This window comes from Ctenopharyngodon idella, chromosome 14 (assembly GCF_019924925.1).
Source record: "Ctenopharyngodon idella isolate HZGC_01 chromosome 14, HZGC01, whole genome shotgun sequence".
NCBI lineage: Eukaryota > Metazoa > Chordata > Actinopteri > Cypriniformes > Xenocyprididae > Ctenopharyngodon > Ctenopharyngodon idella.
The window spans coordinates 8,829,219-8,843,288 of NC_067233.1; the positions used below are offsets into that span (position 1 = coordinate 8,829,219).

The following is a 14,070-nucleotide window of genomic DNA, read 5'->3' on the forward strand; positions in this document are numbered from 1 at the left end:
TCCAAGCCTTACATCACCAAGTGCAATGCAAAGCGTCGGATGCAGTGGTGTAAAGCACACCGCCACTGGACTCTAGAGCAGTGGAGACGTGTTCTCTGGAGTGATGAATCACGCTTCTCTGTCTGGCAATCCGATGGTTGAGTCTGGGTTTGGCGGTTGCCAGGAGAACGGTACTTGCCTGACTGCATTGTGCCAAGTGTAAAGTTTGGTGGAGGGGGGATTATGGTGTGGGGTTGTTTTTCAGGGGTTTGTCTTGGCCCCTTAGTTCCAGTGAAAGGAACTCTTAATGCTTCAGCATACCAAGACATTTTGGACAATTTCATGCTCCCAACTTTGTGGGAACAGTTTGGGGATGGCCCCTTCCTGTTCCAACATGACTGTGCACCAGAGCTCAAAGCAAGGTCCATAAAGACATGGATAAACGAGTTTGGTGTGGAGGAACTTGACTGGCCTGCACAGAGTCCTGACCTCAACCCGATAGAACACCTTTGGGATGAATTAGAGCGGAGACTGTGAGCCAGGCCTTCTCGTCAACATCACTGCCTGACCTCACAAATGCGCTTCTAGAAGAATGGTCAAAAATTCCCATAAACACACTCCTAAACCTTGTGGAAAGCCTTCCCAGAAGAGTTGAAGCTGTTATAGCTGCAAAGGGTGGGCCAACTCCATATTAAACCCTACGGATTAAGAATGGGATGTCATTAAAGTTCATGTGCACGTAAAGGCAGGCGTCCTAAAATTTTTGGCAATATGGTGTATATGGTGCATATATATGTATACATCTATGTATATGTATGTATGTATGTGTGTATATATCAAATATTTTTTAAATATATTTTCAATATATTCTATCAAAACGATATAAATATATATATATATGTGTGTGTGTGTATATATATATATATATATATATATATATAAACAAATATGAGTTCTCAGTGATATGTGAAACATACGTAAAATTATATTAAAAATACACTTCTTGTATGAATTATATTAAGAAAATGTAGCTCATATAAACTCATTTCGCATACAACACTGATATTAAGATAAGATGAGATGAAACATTAAGGATTTAGATGCTACACAATGGTTAGGTGTGACAGTAGACATAGACTGTGTCTCAAAACCTAGTCAGCTGCCTACCAAGACAGCATTTTGGCCATCATAGCCGCTTTCAAACCTAGACAGCATAGGTAGGCAGTTTTTTAGCACTGTGATCTGAAACACAGCCACAGCGTGTCCTGCGTTTCCATCTCTGGCCACTAAGAGGCGCTGTCACACTCAGGAATCATCAGCTATCAGCGCTCCGTCACTAGACTGTACAGTGTCCTTCGTCCGCGCACACCAAATAATAATATTTAGATAGCTGCTGTTTATTATACTCGATAAATATGTCTACTACGACCGGTGGTGGAGAGTTTGGCAACCCTCTGCGGAAATTTAAGCTGGTTTTCTTGGGCGAACAAAGCGGTAAGTGTTCAGATATGCGAGACGTGGACATAGAAATAGACAGGCCAGGTGAAAGGATGCTCCTGAAGGATATATGTTACCAAATAAACATTCAAATAATGATTTGACAGTTTGAGCCGATATACTTGTCGACACGCACTTAAAATACACTAAAATTTACAAAAAACGTGTAGCATGTAGCGTTGAACATCCTTGCAGTACACGAACCATATATATAAAAAAGATGTGAGATCCGAATATCAACTCGATTATGCTTAAATTGAAAAAAATAAATGTATTTTTGTTTCTTTTCCCTCAGTATTTATGTATTCTTGAATGTAGACTTCGAGGGAAGCCATCAAATTCTTGTGTTAGCATGTTTGTGTTGTCTGGTCTTAGCCACAATAGAGTTCTCCCATTTTCAAGGCCTTTTATATGTGATCGCATCCACCATTGTTGTTTAACGCAAAAAAAATGCAAATTATATTGTGCTAGTACTGGATATTGATGTTTTAATCTATAAAACAATGCTGGTTGCTAGCTGTTAGCAGTTAGCCTGTTTCTAGCTAACCGGCTGTGACAATCAAGATCATGAGATCATAAACCACATCAGGGATGTTTAATTGCCACATCATCCACGTCACATTCACGATTTACGTTTCACAATGGCTGAATTAGACGCAAAAAGCATCAGCCAGCTGTCGTAAACTAGACTTTCTGCATGTCTTAGCCTGTATTGATGCGGTATGTTGCTGTGGAAGGCAGGACGGCGACACCCATGTTGCCAACACAGCGATCAGAGTTCACAATTATCCTGCAGACCAATGCATCCATTCCCTTGACAGCATCTTTGATGTGATACTTTCGATGCGAATACCAAAAATGCTGTCTATGTAGGGATCCCACTACGTTTTGAGACGCATTCACTGTGAGGCCCTTATTTCTAATGCGTTGTTTTTCTTTTTCTCCACAGTGGGCAAAACTTCACTTATCACCAGGTTTATGTATGACAGCTTCGATAATACCTATCAGGTAACACCATGTTATGTTCGTGTGGCAGATGCTTACCACCATGTTACCTAATACAACTTAATATCAATGTATTATTGACTTTGTGAAAGCTATTATCAAGTCGGTTTGGTTACTTCCTCAAAGGAATAGTTCACTCATTAATGAAAATTGTGTTGTCATGTTGTTCCAAACCTTTCTTTTTTCCATGGAACACAAAAGGAGAGACTCTGTAGAATAGTCACACTGCCATTTTGCTTAGAACAAAAGCATATGATGACCAACAGCTGTCTAGTTACAGTACAAAATTAATTTTTGTCAGTTGAAATGAAAGTTTTTACTGGCCATGAAACTTTTACATTTATTTTTATAAACAAAAAAAATATACTATTAAAAAGATGTATTAATATTTTTAAAAGATGTCTTTTATGCTCACCAAGGCAGCATTTATTTAATCAAAATGCAATAAAAACAGTAACATGAAATATTGAAAATAAATCATGAAATATTATTACAGTTTAAATAACTGTTTTGTATTTTAATATATATTTTAAAATGTAATTTATTCCTGTGATGGCAAAGCTGAATTTTCAGCATCATTACTCCAGTCTTCAGTGTCACATGATCCTTCAGAAATCATTCTGGTTTTCAGATTTGGTGCTCAAGAAACATTTCTTCTTAATATTAATGTTGTGCTGCTTAATATTTTTGTGGAAACTGTGGTGTTTTTTTTTTTTTTTCAGGATTTGAAGTTCAAAAGAACAGCATTTATTTGAAATAGAAATATTTTGTACATCATAAAATTCTGTTTGATTTGATCATGCTTGTCAGCGAGGATCAGATTATCATTCTTACAAATCTAATCAGCCCCTAATTATTATTTACTAATACAAGTCCAACTGGCAAATAATGTTTCAGTAATGTTTATTTTACTTTGCAGTGCCCATTTGTGCTTGCATTTGGTGCTCGGCAAGTGTTCAGCTCGTTCACATGTGTGCATGTGACACACATGAGAACCGATGGCTTTTGGTGTTATTGATATCAAATTTGATATAAAAAAAGTGTCCTGTTGCAGAACGTTTGAATATGCATGAGCAAATTAGATTTTCAGTGAATAAGGACCAATTTTATTTTTTGACAGCCTCTAGTCACTGTGCATTTATTGTAAGGAAAAGAGCAATATTCTGCAAAATATCTAATTTTGTGTTCCACAGAAGATAAGACAGTCTAAAAAAAACAATAAATATTCCTTTAATGGCTTGTACTTTACAATGTGCACCAAGTTAACTCATAGTTTCTCTCCATAGGCAACTATTGGTATAGACTTTCTGTCAAAAACCATGTACTTGGAAGACCGCACGGTAGGACGGAGATCCACATTTCTAGAATAATTTCCAAGGAGTCTCTGTGTGTCCAAGCCTTTTGTCTAAATGGAATGATAACATGTTCATATAAAGCATGATTTAGTTTAAATATTGACTATCAATGTTAGTACTAGTGTAATAGATGGTTTTGACACACACTGGCTCAAGTCATTAACCTTGACGTTTTCTGCTATCACCTGGAAGGTCTATAAAGCCCTATTCGGACGGGACTAGTTTTCCAAACAATGTTTGAGTGATAATTCTTATCACCTGACGTCTGTGATTTCATTCACCGATTGGGATGGAACTAACATCTCCATGTTTATTACAGAGGTGGGAGTGTGTGTTTTCTAGACATGGGCATTACGTGGATTACCTATTGATATAATTTCAATATATTATTAAAACACTATTTAAATAAACTTCTTATGAGTTTATAGAAGTGACTGTTTACAATAAACCCACATAAGTGAGCAGAGACATCTAGACAAGTGTCTTACCTGACATTGATATTAAAATGGACAGTCTATGCATCCATATTAAAATGAAATGGAAGCATGCGAAAGATTAGTGCGCAAATGGGTACGTCAAAAAAGTATGAGGAGAAGCATTGGTAGGTTATAATACAATATCAGCAATCACAGATATTTGCATTCGGACGGGATTAGATGAGTTTGCCGAAAACAGTTGGTAATTTGCCCTGGAATTTTTACTGAGGTTGTGTGAGGAAAAACACAGACATGGCAGATTCGGACAGGAATGAAATCAAAAAGTACGCCTGTGAAACACGAATTTCTCTAACGTCCAAATAGGGCTTATGACATCTTTATTGATTTGAAGTCCACCAGGTGATTTCACTGTCTGTGTCACAGATTCATCACAGTTATTATTTGCGTAATTCCTTGCGCATGCTTGTAGCTCATCACACTTATGTCATTAGTTTGTCATTCATTTTGATTTCACCTTTTTAAGTTTGGTTGTGTCTTTGTCCACCTCACCCCACTCTCTTCCATGGCTGGGTGCTGAATGGGTCCCCATGCCTGTTGTGCTGCATGGACGGTCATAGATTCGGCTACAGCTGTGGGACACTGCTGGGCAGGAACGCTTCCGTAGCCTCATTCCCAGTTACATCAGAGACTCAGCAGCCGCAGTGGTGGTCTATGATATAGCAAGTAGGTAGCTAGTGCTCCTGCTTCACCACATGGTGGGGTCAAAGTTTACCGCTTGAGTAAATGGCACTCATGTAGCTTTATAAGTGTGCTGGTTTATTTGAGCATTCCTGGTAAAGTTAAACAAAGTAAGATGGGGGAAAAAACGCTTTAACAATGTGAAGGGATAGTTCAACCAAAAATGTAAATTCTGTCATAATTTTATCACCCTCATGTCATTCCAAACCTGTATAACTTTATTTATTCTGACTTTTATTTTTGCTGACCTTTTGAATTGTCATCAGAATGCAGTTGAGATCATTTAACCAAATGGTATTCTAAGGGCTTTTCACAATGCGTTTAACACCGGGTTATCGTCGTTCTAAACACCACTTTTAACCCCAGGTAAGTGAACGTTTCACACACATTTAGACGCAGGGTTCGCACCGCTTTTTACCCGGGGTTATGAAACTCTGCTCCAGAGCAGGGTTAGCACCACTTTTGTGGTGTTAACTCCGCATTGCGGTGCCAAACTTGTACAGTGTGAAACGATGCGGTGTTAGAATGTTACAGCTAGATGCTTAGCAACAGACAACCAATCGCGTATTCGTATTTCAGTCATGGAAATGCTGCGCATTGTATATAAACAGTATATTCAGCGTTTGAGAGGAAAAAGTCAAATGCTGACATAAAACGTGACAATATGAGTGAAGAAGAGACCCTTTTTATTCTTACCTTTTATAGTATATTAAACTTGATAGTACAGTCAGGGATACAAGGATGCTCAATGCTAGAGCTAGCCTATGTAAACAGGTCGCATGCTGCGTTTATCCAATCACTGACACTGGCGCTGCAAATATGCAAATAAGAATGGTAACCCAGAATTTAGAAATGTACAGTGAAACGTCCACTAATGAATACCCAGAATTAATTGTTAACCCCGGGTAAATTATGAGCAGTGTGAAACCTGAAGCAAGATAACCCAGGATTTTGTTTACCCGGGGTTTGGAATGACCCAGGGTTAACTATTTCAAGTGTGAAAAGCCCTTTTGTTCCTAAAACATGATTAAAATAAAAGACTGATAGAGCTTTTTCTGTAGTTGCTCCCCAGATATGGAGTTCTCCTCCACTGCATATTAAATCTTCCTTGATATCGGATGTTAGTATGGTTTTTTTGTGGGGTTTTTGTAATAAAAGACCATTATATGGACAGTTAAAATATTCCTCAAAATACTTTCTTTTTATGTTCCACAATTGTCATACATGTATTGAACAACATAAGGGTGAGTAAATGGTAACACAATTTTAATTTTGGGGTCTTTATGAGTACAATTTGGGCTTTTACAAATATATCAAAACCATAAAGTATGTGGTTTAGACTGAAAACATGTCCAGCAATACTTGTGCATACGGAGTGCCATTTGCAAAGCATCTTGCAGAAAGCAGCGTCATTCAGAGAGCAGGAATGGAGAAATGCCTTCAGATGGTCTCTAAAATCATTCTTGTTACTATTTCCTAAAAGGTTATGAACTATAAGCACAGAAGCAAAAATTGGTCACTTCTGTAGGTGTATTTCTCCTTTTCCTTCATGTCGTGCTTCTTTGATGTTGTCCTTTTCTTCTAACCCTGCTCCCTTGCCCTATGCTCTCCTTATACCTTTTCTCTGTTCTGCCTTTCTCTTTCCCGTTTTCTTTGCACGCCACGGTTTGCTGGTCCCTCAGGTTCGGCTCCAGCTATGGGACACTGCAGGGCAGGAGCGCTTCCGCAGCCTCATTCCCAGCTACATCCGAGACTCCACTATTGCTGTGGTGGTATATGACATCACCAGTGAGTTCGAGCCTCTTTGGGTCAGCAGGGATTTATGCCCTCAGGGCACAGTTAGCACGATTCAGCAGCTGCTTCTAGGTCATGGCAGTTCATCGTAGTATGGTTGCGTGGGAACAGTTATTTTTATTAATTCATTCAGAGTAAATAAAGAGAGTAGATCGAGCATGCTTCTCTTTTAACATTGATCTGCCGTTACTGAGCAAGCTGAGCATCGAAATTACTTGTGCTTTAACTTAACCATCCTCTGTTTTATTGAACTTCATACTAACAGTCTGCTTGCACACTTTCTTCTAAGAAAGCTCAGCTTTGAAGTGAATTAAGTGTGGTTTGACCACTGCCAATTTTGGATTTTCAATTAATCAGTCAACGAAATCAGTTCCAACTGATCACAAGAGACATTTTTCCTCTTTAATAAGTCCATGTCTAACATTTCCCCATCTGTTCTTCAGATCTCAACTCCTTCCAGCAAACCTCAAAGTGGATAGATGATGTCAGAACAGAGAGAGGAAGTGATGTCATCATCATGTTGGTTGGCAACAAGACAGACTTGGCTGATAAAAGGTAAAGTAATTTCGAGGAGTTTGATGAACACGTCTCTTGTTCATCCCTCAGACATCACGTTTTAAGCCCTTCACTATGTGTTATTTTTGTGTTCAGTTTTCTCCTTATTAATTTGAGTGTTGAATAATTTGTGCCATTGTTGCTTTTCTGTTCGGTCATATTTTCTCTTGTGTTGGTTTTATTTTTGATTTCCCATTACTACTTTTGTTTTTCATATCCATTCTAATTTGAACTGTGTCCACACCTCAACTATGGACTATGGCAGGCAAGTGTCAGTAGAGGCAGCAGAGAAAAAAGCCCGGGATCTGGGTGTGATGTACATAGAGACCAGCGCCAAAGCTGGTTATAACGTCAAACAGGTGGGTGACATGAAACAGCTGTAGTGTAGACCTAAGGGTTTTAACTTATATAACAGAATCTGTGGCATATTGTCGATTTCCACAGAAAATAATTTTGAGATTATCCTCACATTGTAAAAATGAGCTAAATACTCCAGAGGTCTTCAACCCTGCACCTGGAGGCCCACTGCCCTGCAAAGTTTATATCCAACCTGCTTCAGCTTGTGATTTTCAAGCAATCCTGAAGAGTCTGATTATCTGGTTCAGGTGTGTTTGATTAGGATTGGAGCGAAACACTGCAGGACAGTGGGCCTCCAGGTGCAGGGTTGAAGACCTATGAAATACTCAATTACAGTAATACATTTAAAGTAGAATCCTAGCAAACAAATGTACAACATTTTGTGAGCAAAAAAAGGTCCAGCATGGAGTACCGCTTACACAGAGGTCACTTTTAAACCAAGCAGCTTTCTCTTAGTCAACGCCATGAATTTGCGTGACAATCTTGAACCTTCAGTCGAAACTTGTGCGGAAATTACTGAATTTCAAACACGCATTTTTTTTGTAATAGAATCACATACCAAGCCTTTCAGTTGTTAATTGCCCAAGAATACCACAAAGTAACATGGAAGGATAGTGACATAACACCCACGCGGATTCTGTCACCACAAAATTCAGCAGAAAGCTCTGCAGATTTTCATTGAATTGAAACGCGTGTCATTCACAAAGTTCTTTACATCTTCTTAATCTTGTGTGGCCTTTTATTTAATATTTTTATTTAATATTTTGCCCTGTTGATTATACAATATATGCCTAGCTCAGCTTAACATTTTCATATCTAAATGAGTTTAAATCAACATATCTAAATCCATTCAAGTACCATTCGATGTCCCTCAAATCAGTTTGAAAAATGTCCACAGACTCTGTCTTGGTCTGGGCATAACTATTTGTAAAGCACTGTATACATGGATCTGTTCTGTAATTTTTACAAAGTCAAAATTATTGTCTGTGGGAAATCGATCAATTTGAAAGAATGCCACCGATGCGGTCTAGAGACAAAGGGATAGTTCACTCAAAAAAATGAAATTTCTGTCATTTATCACCTTTGTGTCATTCCAAATATGTATGACTATTTTTTCTTCTGTGCAGCACAAAAGGAGATGTTTAGCAAAATGTATTTTTACTATACTATATAAGTGGATGGAAAGGAGCAGCTTGGATATTCTTCTATGTAACTCTTTTTGTGTTCTGCAGAAGAAAGATTGTCAAACAGGATTTAAAGGGTTAGTTCACCCATAAATGAAAATTCTGTCATTAATTGCTCACCCTCATGTCGTTCCACACCCGTAAGACCTTCGTTCATCTTCGGAACACAAATTAAGATATTTTTGATGAAATCCGAGAGGTTTTTTTATCCTCCATAGGAAGCAACGTAATTAGCACATTCATAGTCCATGTGACTACAGTGGTTCAACCTTAATGTTATGAAGCGACGAGAATACTTATTTTAACAATGTCTTTACTACTTTTCTGGACCTTGAATGTGGTAATTATGGCCTTACGGATGTGGAACGACATGAGGGTGAGTAATTAATGACAGAAATTTCATATTTGGTGAACTAACCATTTAAATGACATGAGGGTGAGTAAATGATGACAGAATCTTCATTTATGGATGAACTCTTTAAGCTGAAAATAAACAAGGGATATTTCAGTGACCAAAGTGCCAGTGACATTGTCATCACTTCCCTTGACAGGGTGTTTATTTTTGTTGTGGATTGTCCTCGAGTAACACATGTGTTCCCTGTGAATGGCCTTTTGTTGAACTGCAGTGCAGTGATCTCTTTTCAACATTACGATTTCAGCCATTTCTCAACTCTTCAACCTGTGTTGGGGTCCTATCAAAACACTAATTCCTCTTTTTTCCCCTATTACTAATGTGAACTTTAGCCAGTCTCTGTCTCTCTCTTCTTCTTGATGCATTTCTTTTGTCTGTCTGTATTTCTTTCCTTTCCCCTCCCTGCTCCGTCCGAGCAGACAGATTACCACAGAGGAGGGTGAGCAGAGGGCTAAGGAACTGAATGTCATGTTCATTGAAACCAGCGCAAAGACTGGCTACAATGTCAAACAGGTAGAATCACTGAGAAACGAGGACCGCCCAGCCCCACCTTCCCTCCACCACTCTATCTTCTGCTTCCTTTGGTTTCTATCTTTCTCTGCCTCGCCCATCATTAGCCATTCTGCCCCCGCCTCACATTCACAGGTGTCCTGTGCTATTGGGCTGCTCTTTTGTGTTTTTGTTTTGTTTGCTTGAAGTGTTCCTTTTGTACTTTGTCACAGATGTCCTTTGCATGTTGGCCAAGCATCGCTAGAATGATTTTTCTCTGTGCTGTGTTTTAGCAATTCACGGACTTGATGTAGACATTTCATTTGTGCATTGTGCTTTTTAATAGCATATTGTATTGCCTTTTATTGTCGGAATTAGTGGATCATGTTGTAACATTTTTTAATGCAAGTGTCATCAGAAATTATCTTTTTTTTTTTTTTTTTTTTATCTCTCTACCCACTGGGAGTGATAATTTGTTTTAAATAGGAGAGACTGGGGCTAGATGCACATGAGGAAGTTGTCTTAAAAGTTTTGAAAGAAATTAATACTTTAATTCAGCAAGAATGCATTAAATTGATCAAAAGTAATAGTAAAAAGGTTTGCAGTTTTACATAAGATTTCAAATAATTGCTGTTCTTTTGAACCTGCTATTCATCAAAGAATCCTAATACAACAAACTTTACAAAATCAATCCTGTGGTCGGTGGAAAACGTGTCCATTTTAAAAATCGCTTGGACTGTTATCTACACTGGCCACTCCAGACTAACCCATAAGTTTTTGTTAATGGCTGAAGATCCACCTTTATGCCCCTCTTGCCAGAGTCCTTTATCGCTGAAGCATATTTTGATGGACTGTGATGGCTTGAACTTTACTTTTCAGTAACGTAAAACTTTTTCAGTAACTTTCAGTACTTTTTTTTTTACTTTTGATAATTTTGTTTTCAAAACCTGCATTTCAGTGTAATATTTTTGTAATACTGGTTGGTTGAGTTATATTTTGAGTATTTTATTAAGTTTAAAGTTTTCTCTTAAATTTCATATATTGTAATTTTTTACCACTTAAAGGGTTAGTTCACCCAAAAATGAAAATTCTGTCATTAATTACTCACCCTCATGTCGTTCCAAACCTGTAAGACCTTCGTTCATCTTCGGAACTCAAATGAAGATATTTTTGATAAAATCTGAGAGGTTTATGACCTCTGTATAGACAGCAATTTAATTACCACTGTCAAGGCCCAGAAAGGTAGTAAAGACATTGTTAAAATAGTCCATGTGACTACATGGTTCAAAACAAAACAAAACAGAAATAACTACTTTATTCAACAATATCTTGTCTTCCCTGTCATTTTTCTGTGCTGTTTAAGTTTGCGTTTGTTTTTGCACATGAAAAGTATTCTCGTCATTTAAAAAAATTAAGGTTGAACCACTGTAGTCACATGGACTATTTTAATAATTTCTTTACTAACTTTCTGGGCCTTGAAAGTGGTAATTAAATTGCTGTCTATGTAGGGGTCAGAGAGCTCTTGGATTTCATCAAAAATACCTTATTTGTTCCGAAGATGAACGAAGGTCTTACGGGTGTGGAGCAACATGAGGGTGAGTAATTAATGACACAATTTTCATTTTTGGGTGAACTAACCCTTGAATTACAGTATCTTTTGGACAAAACAAGAGTTTGATATTTTTATTCTTTATTTTTGCTGTTTCATGAGTTGTTTTGTTGCATAGGTGTTTTACTGTTTAAATGTACTTGAAAAGCCTATAATAGTTTTAATAGCAGCTTGCATTGTGACAGCTTGCTCTATATATTGACAATATGCCACAAAATTTTCTTACAAAAGGTCAACGTGTGTTGTTGACTGGAGTAAAATGTGTTAAAACTAGCCCCAGCCTACCCTAATAATAATAAAAAAAAAATAAAAAAAAAATAAAAAAAATTAATTTAAGTAATGAACTTTCTTTTTGTTTTTCTAGCTGTTTCGTCGTGTTGCTGCAGCTTTGCCTGGAATGGATAGTACACCAGAGAAAAGCAAAGAGGACAGTATCCTTCACATGCACCGTAAATATGCCAATAAAATGTCAGAGTCAGTTTGTCAACAGCGTGATAGCAAGAGATCAGAAGCACGTCTGCTTGTCTGCCAGAGTTTTTGTCTTACAGAAATGAATGAAAAGTAATCTAAGGGTAAAAACATGCTTATTCAAATGATCCAGTCTCAGTAACTGATCCTTAACCTAAATTTTCAGTGATCGACATCAAACTGGAGAAGCCTCCAGAGCTGCCCGTTACCGAGAGCAGCTGCTCGTGCTAGTAACCACCCTCGCCCCCCACCAGGCCCTGCGTCCCCCTCACTCGACCCCCTCACACACAAACAGCTTGCCTCTCAGTGGTCACTCGCTCCTCTCACGGCCCCGTGTCATGAGTGGAGAACCTTTTCTTTCTCTTCGACTCAGTGACTTTTCAGAGTAACCTTGTGGATGTGCTATTACTCTGTATTAAAATGGATTCCAAAAATACATTATATTAATAATGAAAAAAGTAAAATCACAGCATAGATTAAATGCTAAAACCATTCAGATTCTCATCTGTTCTGGCTGCATGGCATTATATGGGATTGCAGACTGACAAAAGCTCATATGCTCTTAAGTTTTCACACATCAGTGCCATCATAGTCGTTGTGAAGTTTCAGAGCTGGCTGATGTCATGATTTTAAGCCTTTTTTGCCTTCTTTTTTAATTTCACTGGAGGAAGAACTTGACATTATTGAACTGAGAGGCTGTTACTGATTCATATGATTTTTAAAAAAATATTTTTTTTTTTTTTTTGTTTTATATATATATACATGAACATTACACTATTTTGTTTTGTGTTTTTGGCAGAAGTTATTTAAAAGAACGATACAGAGAAGGTCTCTTCGATTTCGAAATTATTGTCGTGAAATATTACCATGAACACAATATTCTGTATAATTGGATGTTTTCATGTTTAAATATGGTATTAGGGACCAGATATCATTTAAAGGTTGTTTTGTTGCAGGAAATATACATGTATGGCCAAAAGAAATTAGCAGTTTTGTTTGCGACAAGCCTCATTCTGGCCAGGCTAATTTTATACTGGAATCTTTGGAGGGTTGCATGGAAGTAGAATGTAACATTCGTAGAAAAGGGAAAATTCCTATTTAATTTCGTTAAAATTCAAAACCTAAGATATTTAATGACTTATCCACGACTGTACTCACAAAACCTAACGTTAACTGTAAAAACGTGTATGTACTAACGCAACTATCGTAACACGTCGCTCTGAGCTTGGACATGGAAAGCATCAGCAATTCACACTAATTCTGCTCATTTTCTGCCTTGTTTTTGCTGCGCAAGTGTAGGAACAGCATGCAGTTTAGAGACCATTTAACACAAAATGCCTTGCTTGTTTTGTTGTCATGGTGCACCAAATCAGGCCACAACGCTGTGGTTTGCTCGAGCCTATTAACTGCATAGAGCTAATGAGGTTTTGTTAAACAGGACATTTAGATTTCTTCCTTCAACACGGCTATTGCTTAGTGTACAGACACGTCTTGGTATTGCTCGTCGTAAGACTGTTGGTTTCATGTGTTTATTTATTATCTCACTAGTTAGTGATACAATGTGTTGTATGCTTGACGGGAATGGCAGTTAGCAATGTGTGGGGAATCAAAGTTTGATGTATAATTTGCATTTCTGCCTGGCTACTGTATCACAAAGACCTAGTCGTGTCACTATCGTGCCACTATTAAAGACTTTCACGCCCCATCTGTAATGCTGGGTTTCAACAGTATAGCTTGAATGGGCTTTTATTTGCTGGAGAGGTATCACCGAACCCCCCAGCACTGTCGCTTTTCCTCTCATTCAACTGTAAACCGACAAATCCTTTCATCACTAAGACTTAAAAAGGGCATCAAGTGTGTTTTAAACATTAACATTTAATATGGTTTGATATGTAGGAATCAAAATAAATAAGAGTGAAAACCCTCCTGAACAGCTCTATCACGTGTCACTGACTGAATACTCAGTTGTGTGCTATTCTGAAGTGTGTTGGTCTGTTTGAAATACGCTGTCTACTAGTGTTTAGCTAAGTTTGTGTGACAAAGTACTATTATTATATGCTGTAAAAAATGGAAGGTTAAAGAGACACCAAAATGTATCACATGAATAAAAAATATTTCACCAGATTTGCTGTTTGTCCTGCTTACACATAGTGTGGGATATTAGAAACTGACTTGATACATAATATAATTA

General features: G+C 37.7%; 1 protein-coding gene across 4 annotated transcripts; it reads left to right on the top strand.

Moving 5' to 3' along the window:
* The first annotated feature begins 1,257 nt into the window (after positions 1-1,257).
* On the top strand, positions 1,258-14,003 carry rab41 (RAB41, member RAS oncogene family). 4 transcript variants are annotated; one of them, XM_051859596.1, is made up of 8 exons: positions 1,258-1,473; positions 2,426-2,484; positions 3,768-3,821; positions 4,891-4,996; positions 7,249-7,360; positions 9,733-9,826; positions 11,776-11,842; positions 12,046-14,003. In XM_051859596.1, exons 1-8 carry the CDS (start codon positions 1,395-1,397, stop codon positions 12,108-12,110), a joined length of 636 nt encoding a protein of 211 aa, XP_051715556.1. In that variant the 5' UTR covers positions 1,258-1,394; the 3' UTR covers positions 12,111-14,003. The 4 variants fall into 4 exon arrangements, with proteins under 4 accessions (XP_051715556.1, XP_051715554.1, XP_051715553.1 ...); XM_051859594.1 differs by lacking the exons at positions 4,891-4,996; positions 9,733-9,826 and adding exons at positions 6,694-6,799; positions 7,626-7,719; XM_051859593.1 differs by lacking the exon at positions 4,891-4,996 and adding an exon at positions 6,694-6,799.
* Positions 14,004-14,070: the final 67 nt, after the last annotated feature.

Excerpts from the sequence above, each read along its gene's own strand:
- rab41 (XM_051859596.1), top strand. The coding sequence starts at position 1,395 with ATGTCTACTACGACCGGTGGTGGAGAGTTTGGCAACCCTCTGCGGAAA. Across the intron at positions 3,822-4,890 it reads TGTACTTGGAAGACCGCACG|ATTCGGCTACAGCTGTGGGA; the intron begins GTAGGACGGAGA and ends GGACGGTCATAG. Across the intron at positions 4,997-7,248 it reads GGTGGTCTATGATATAGCAA|ATCTCAACTCCTTCCAGCAA; the intron begins GTAGGTAGCTAG and ends TCTGTTCTTCAG.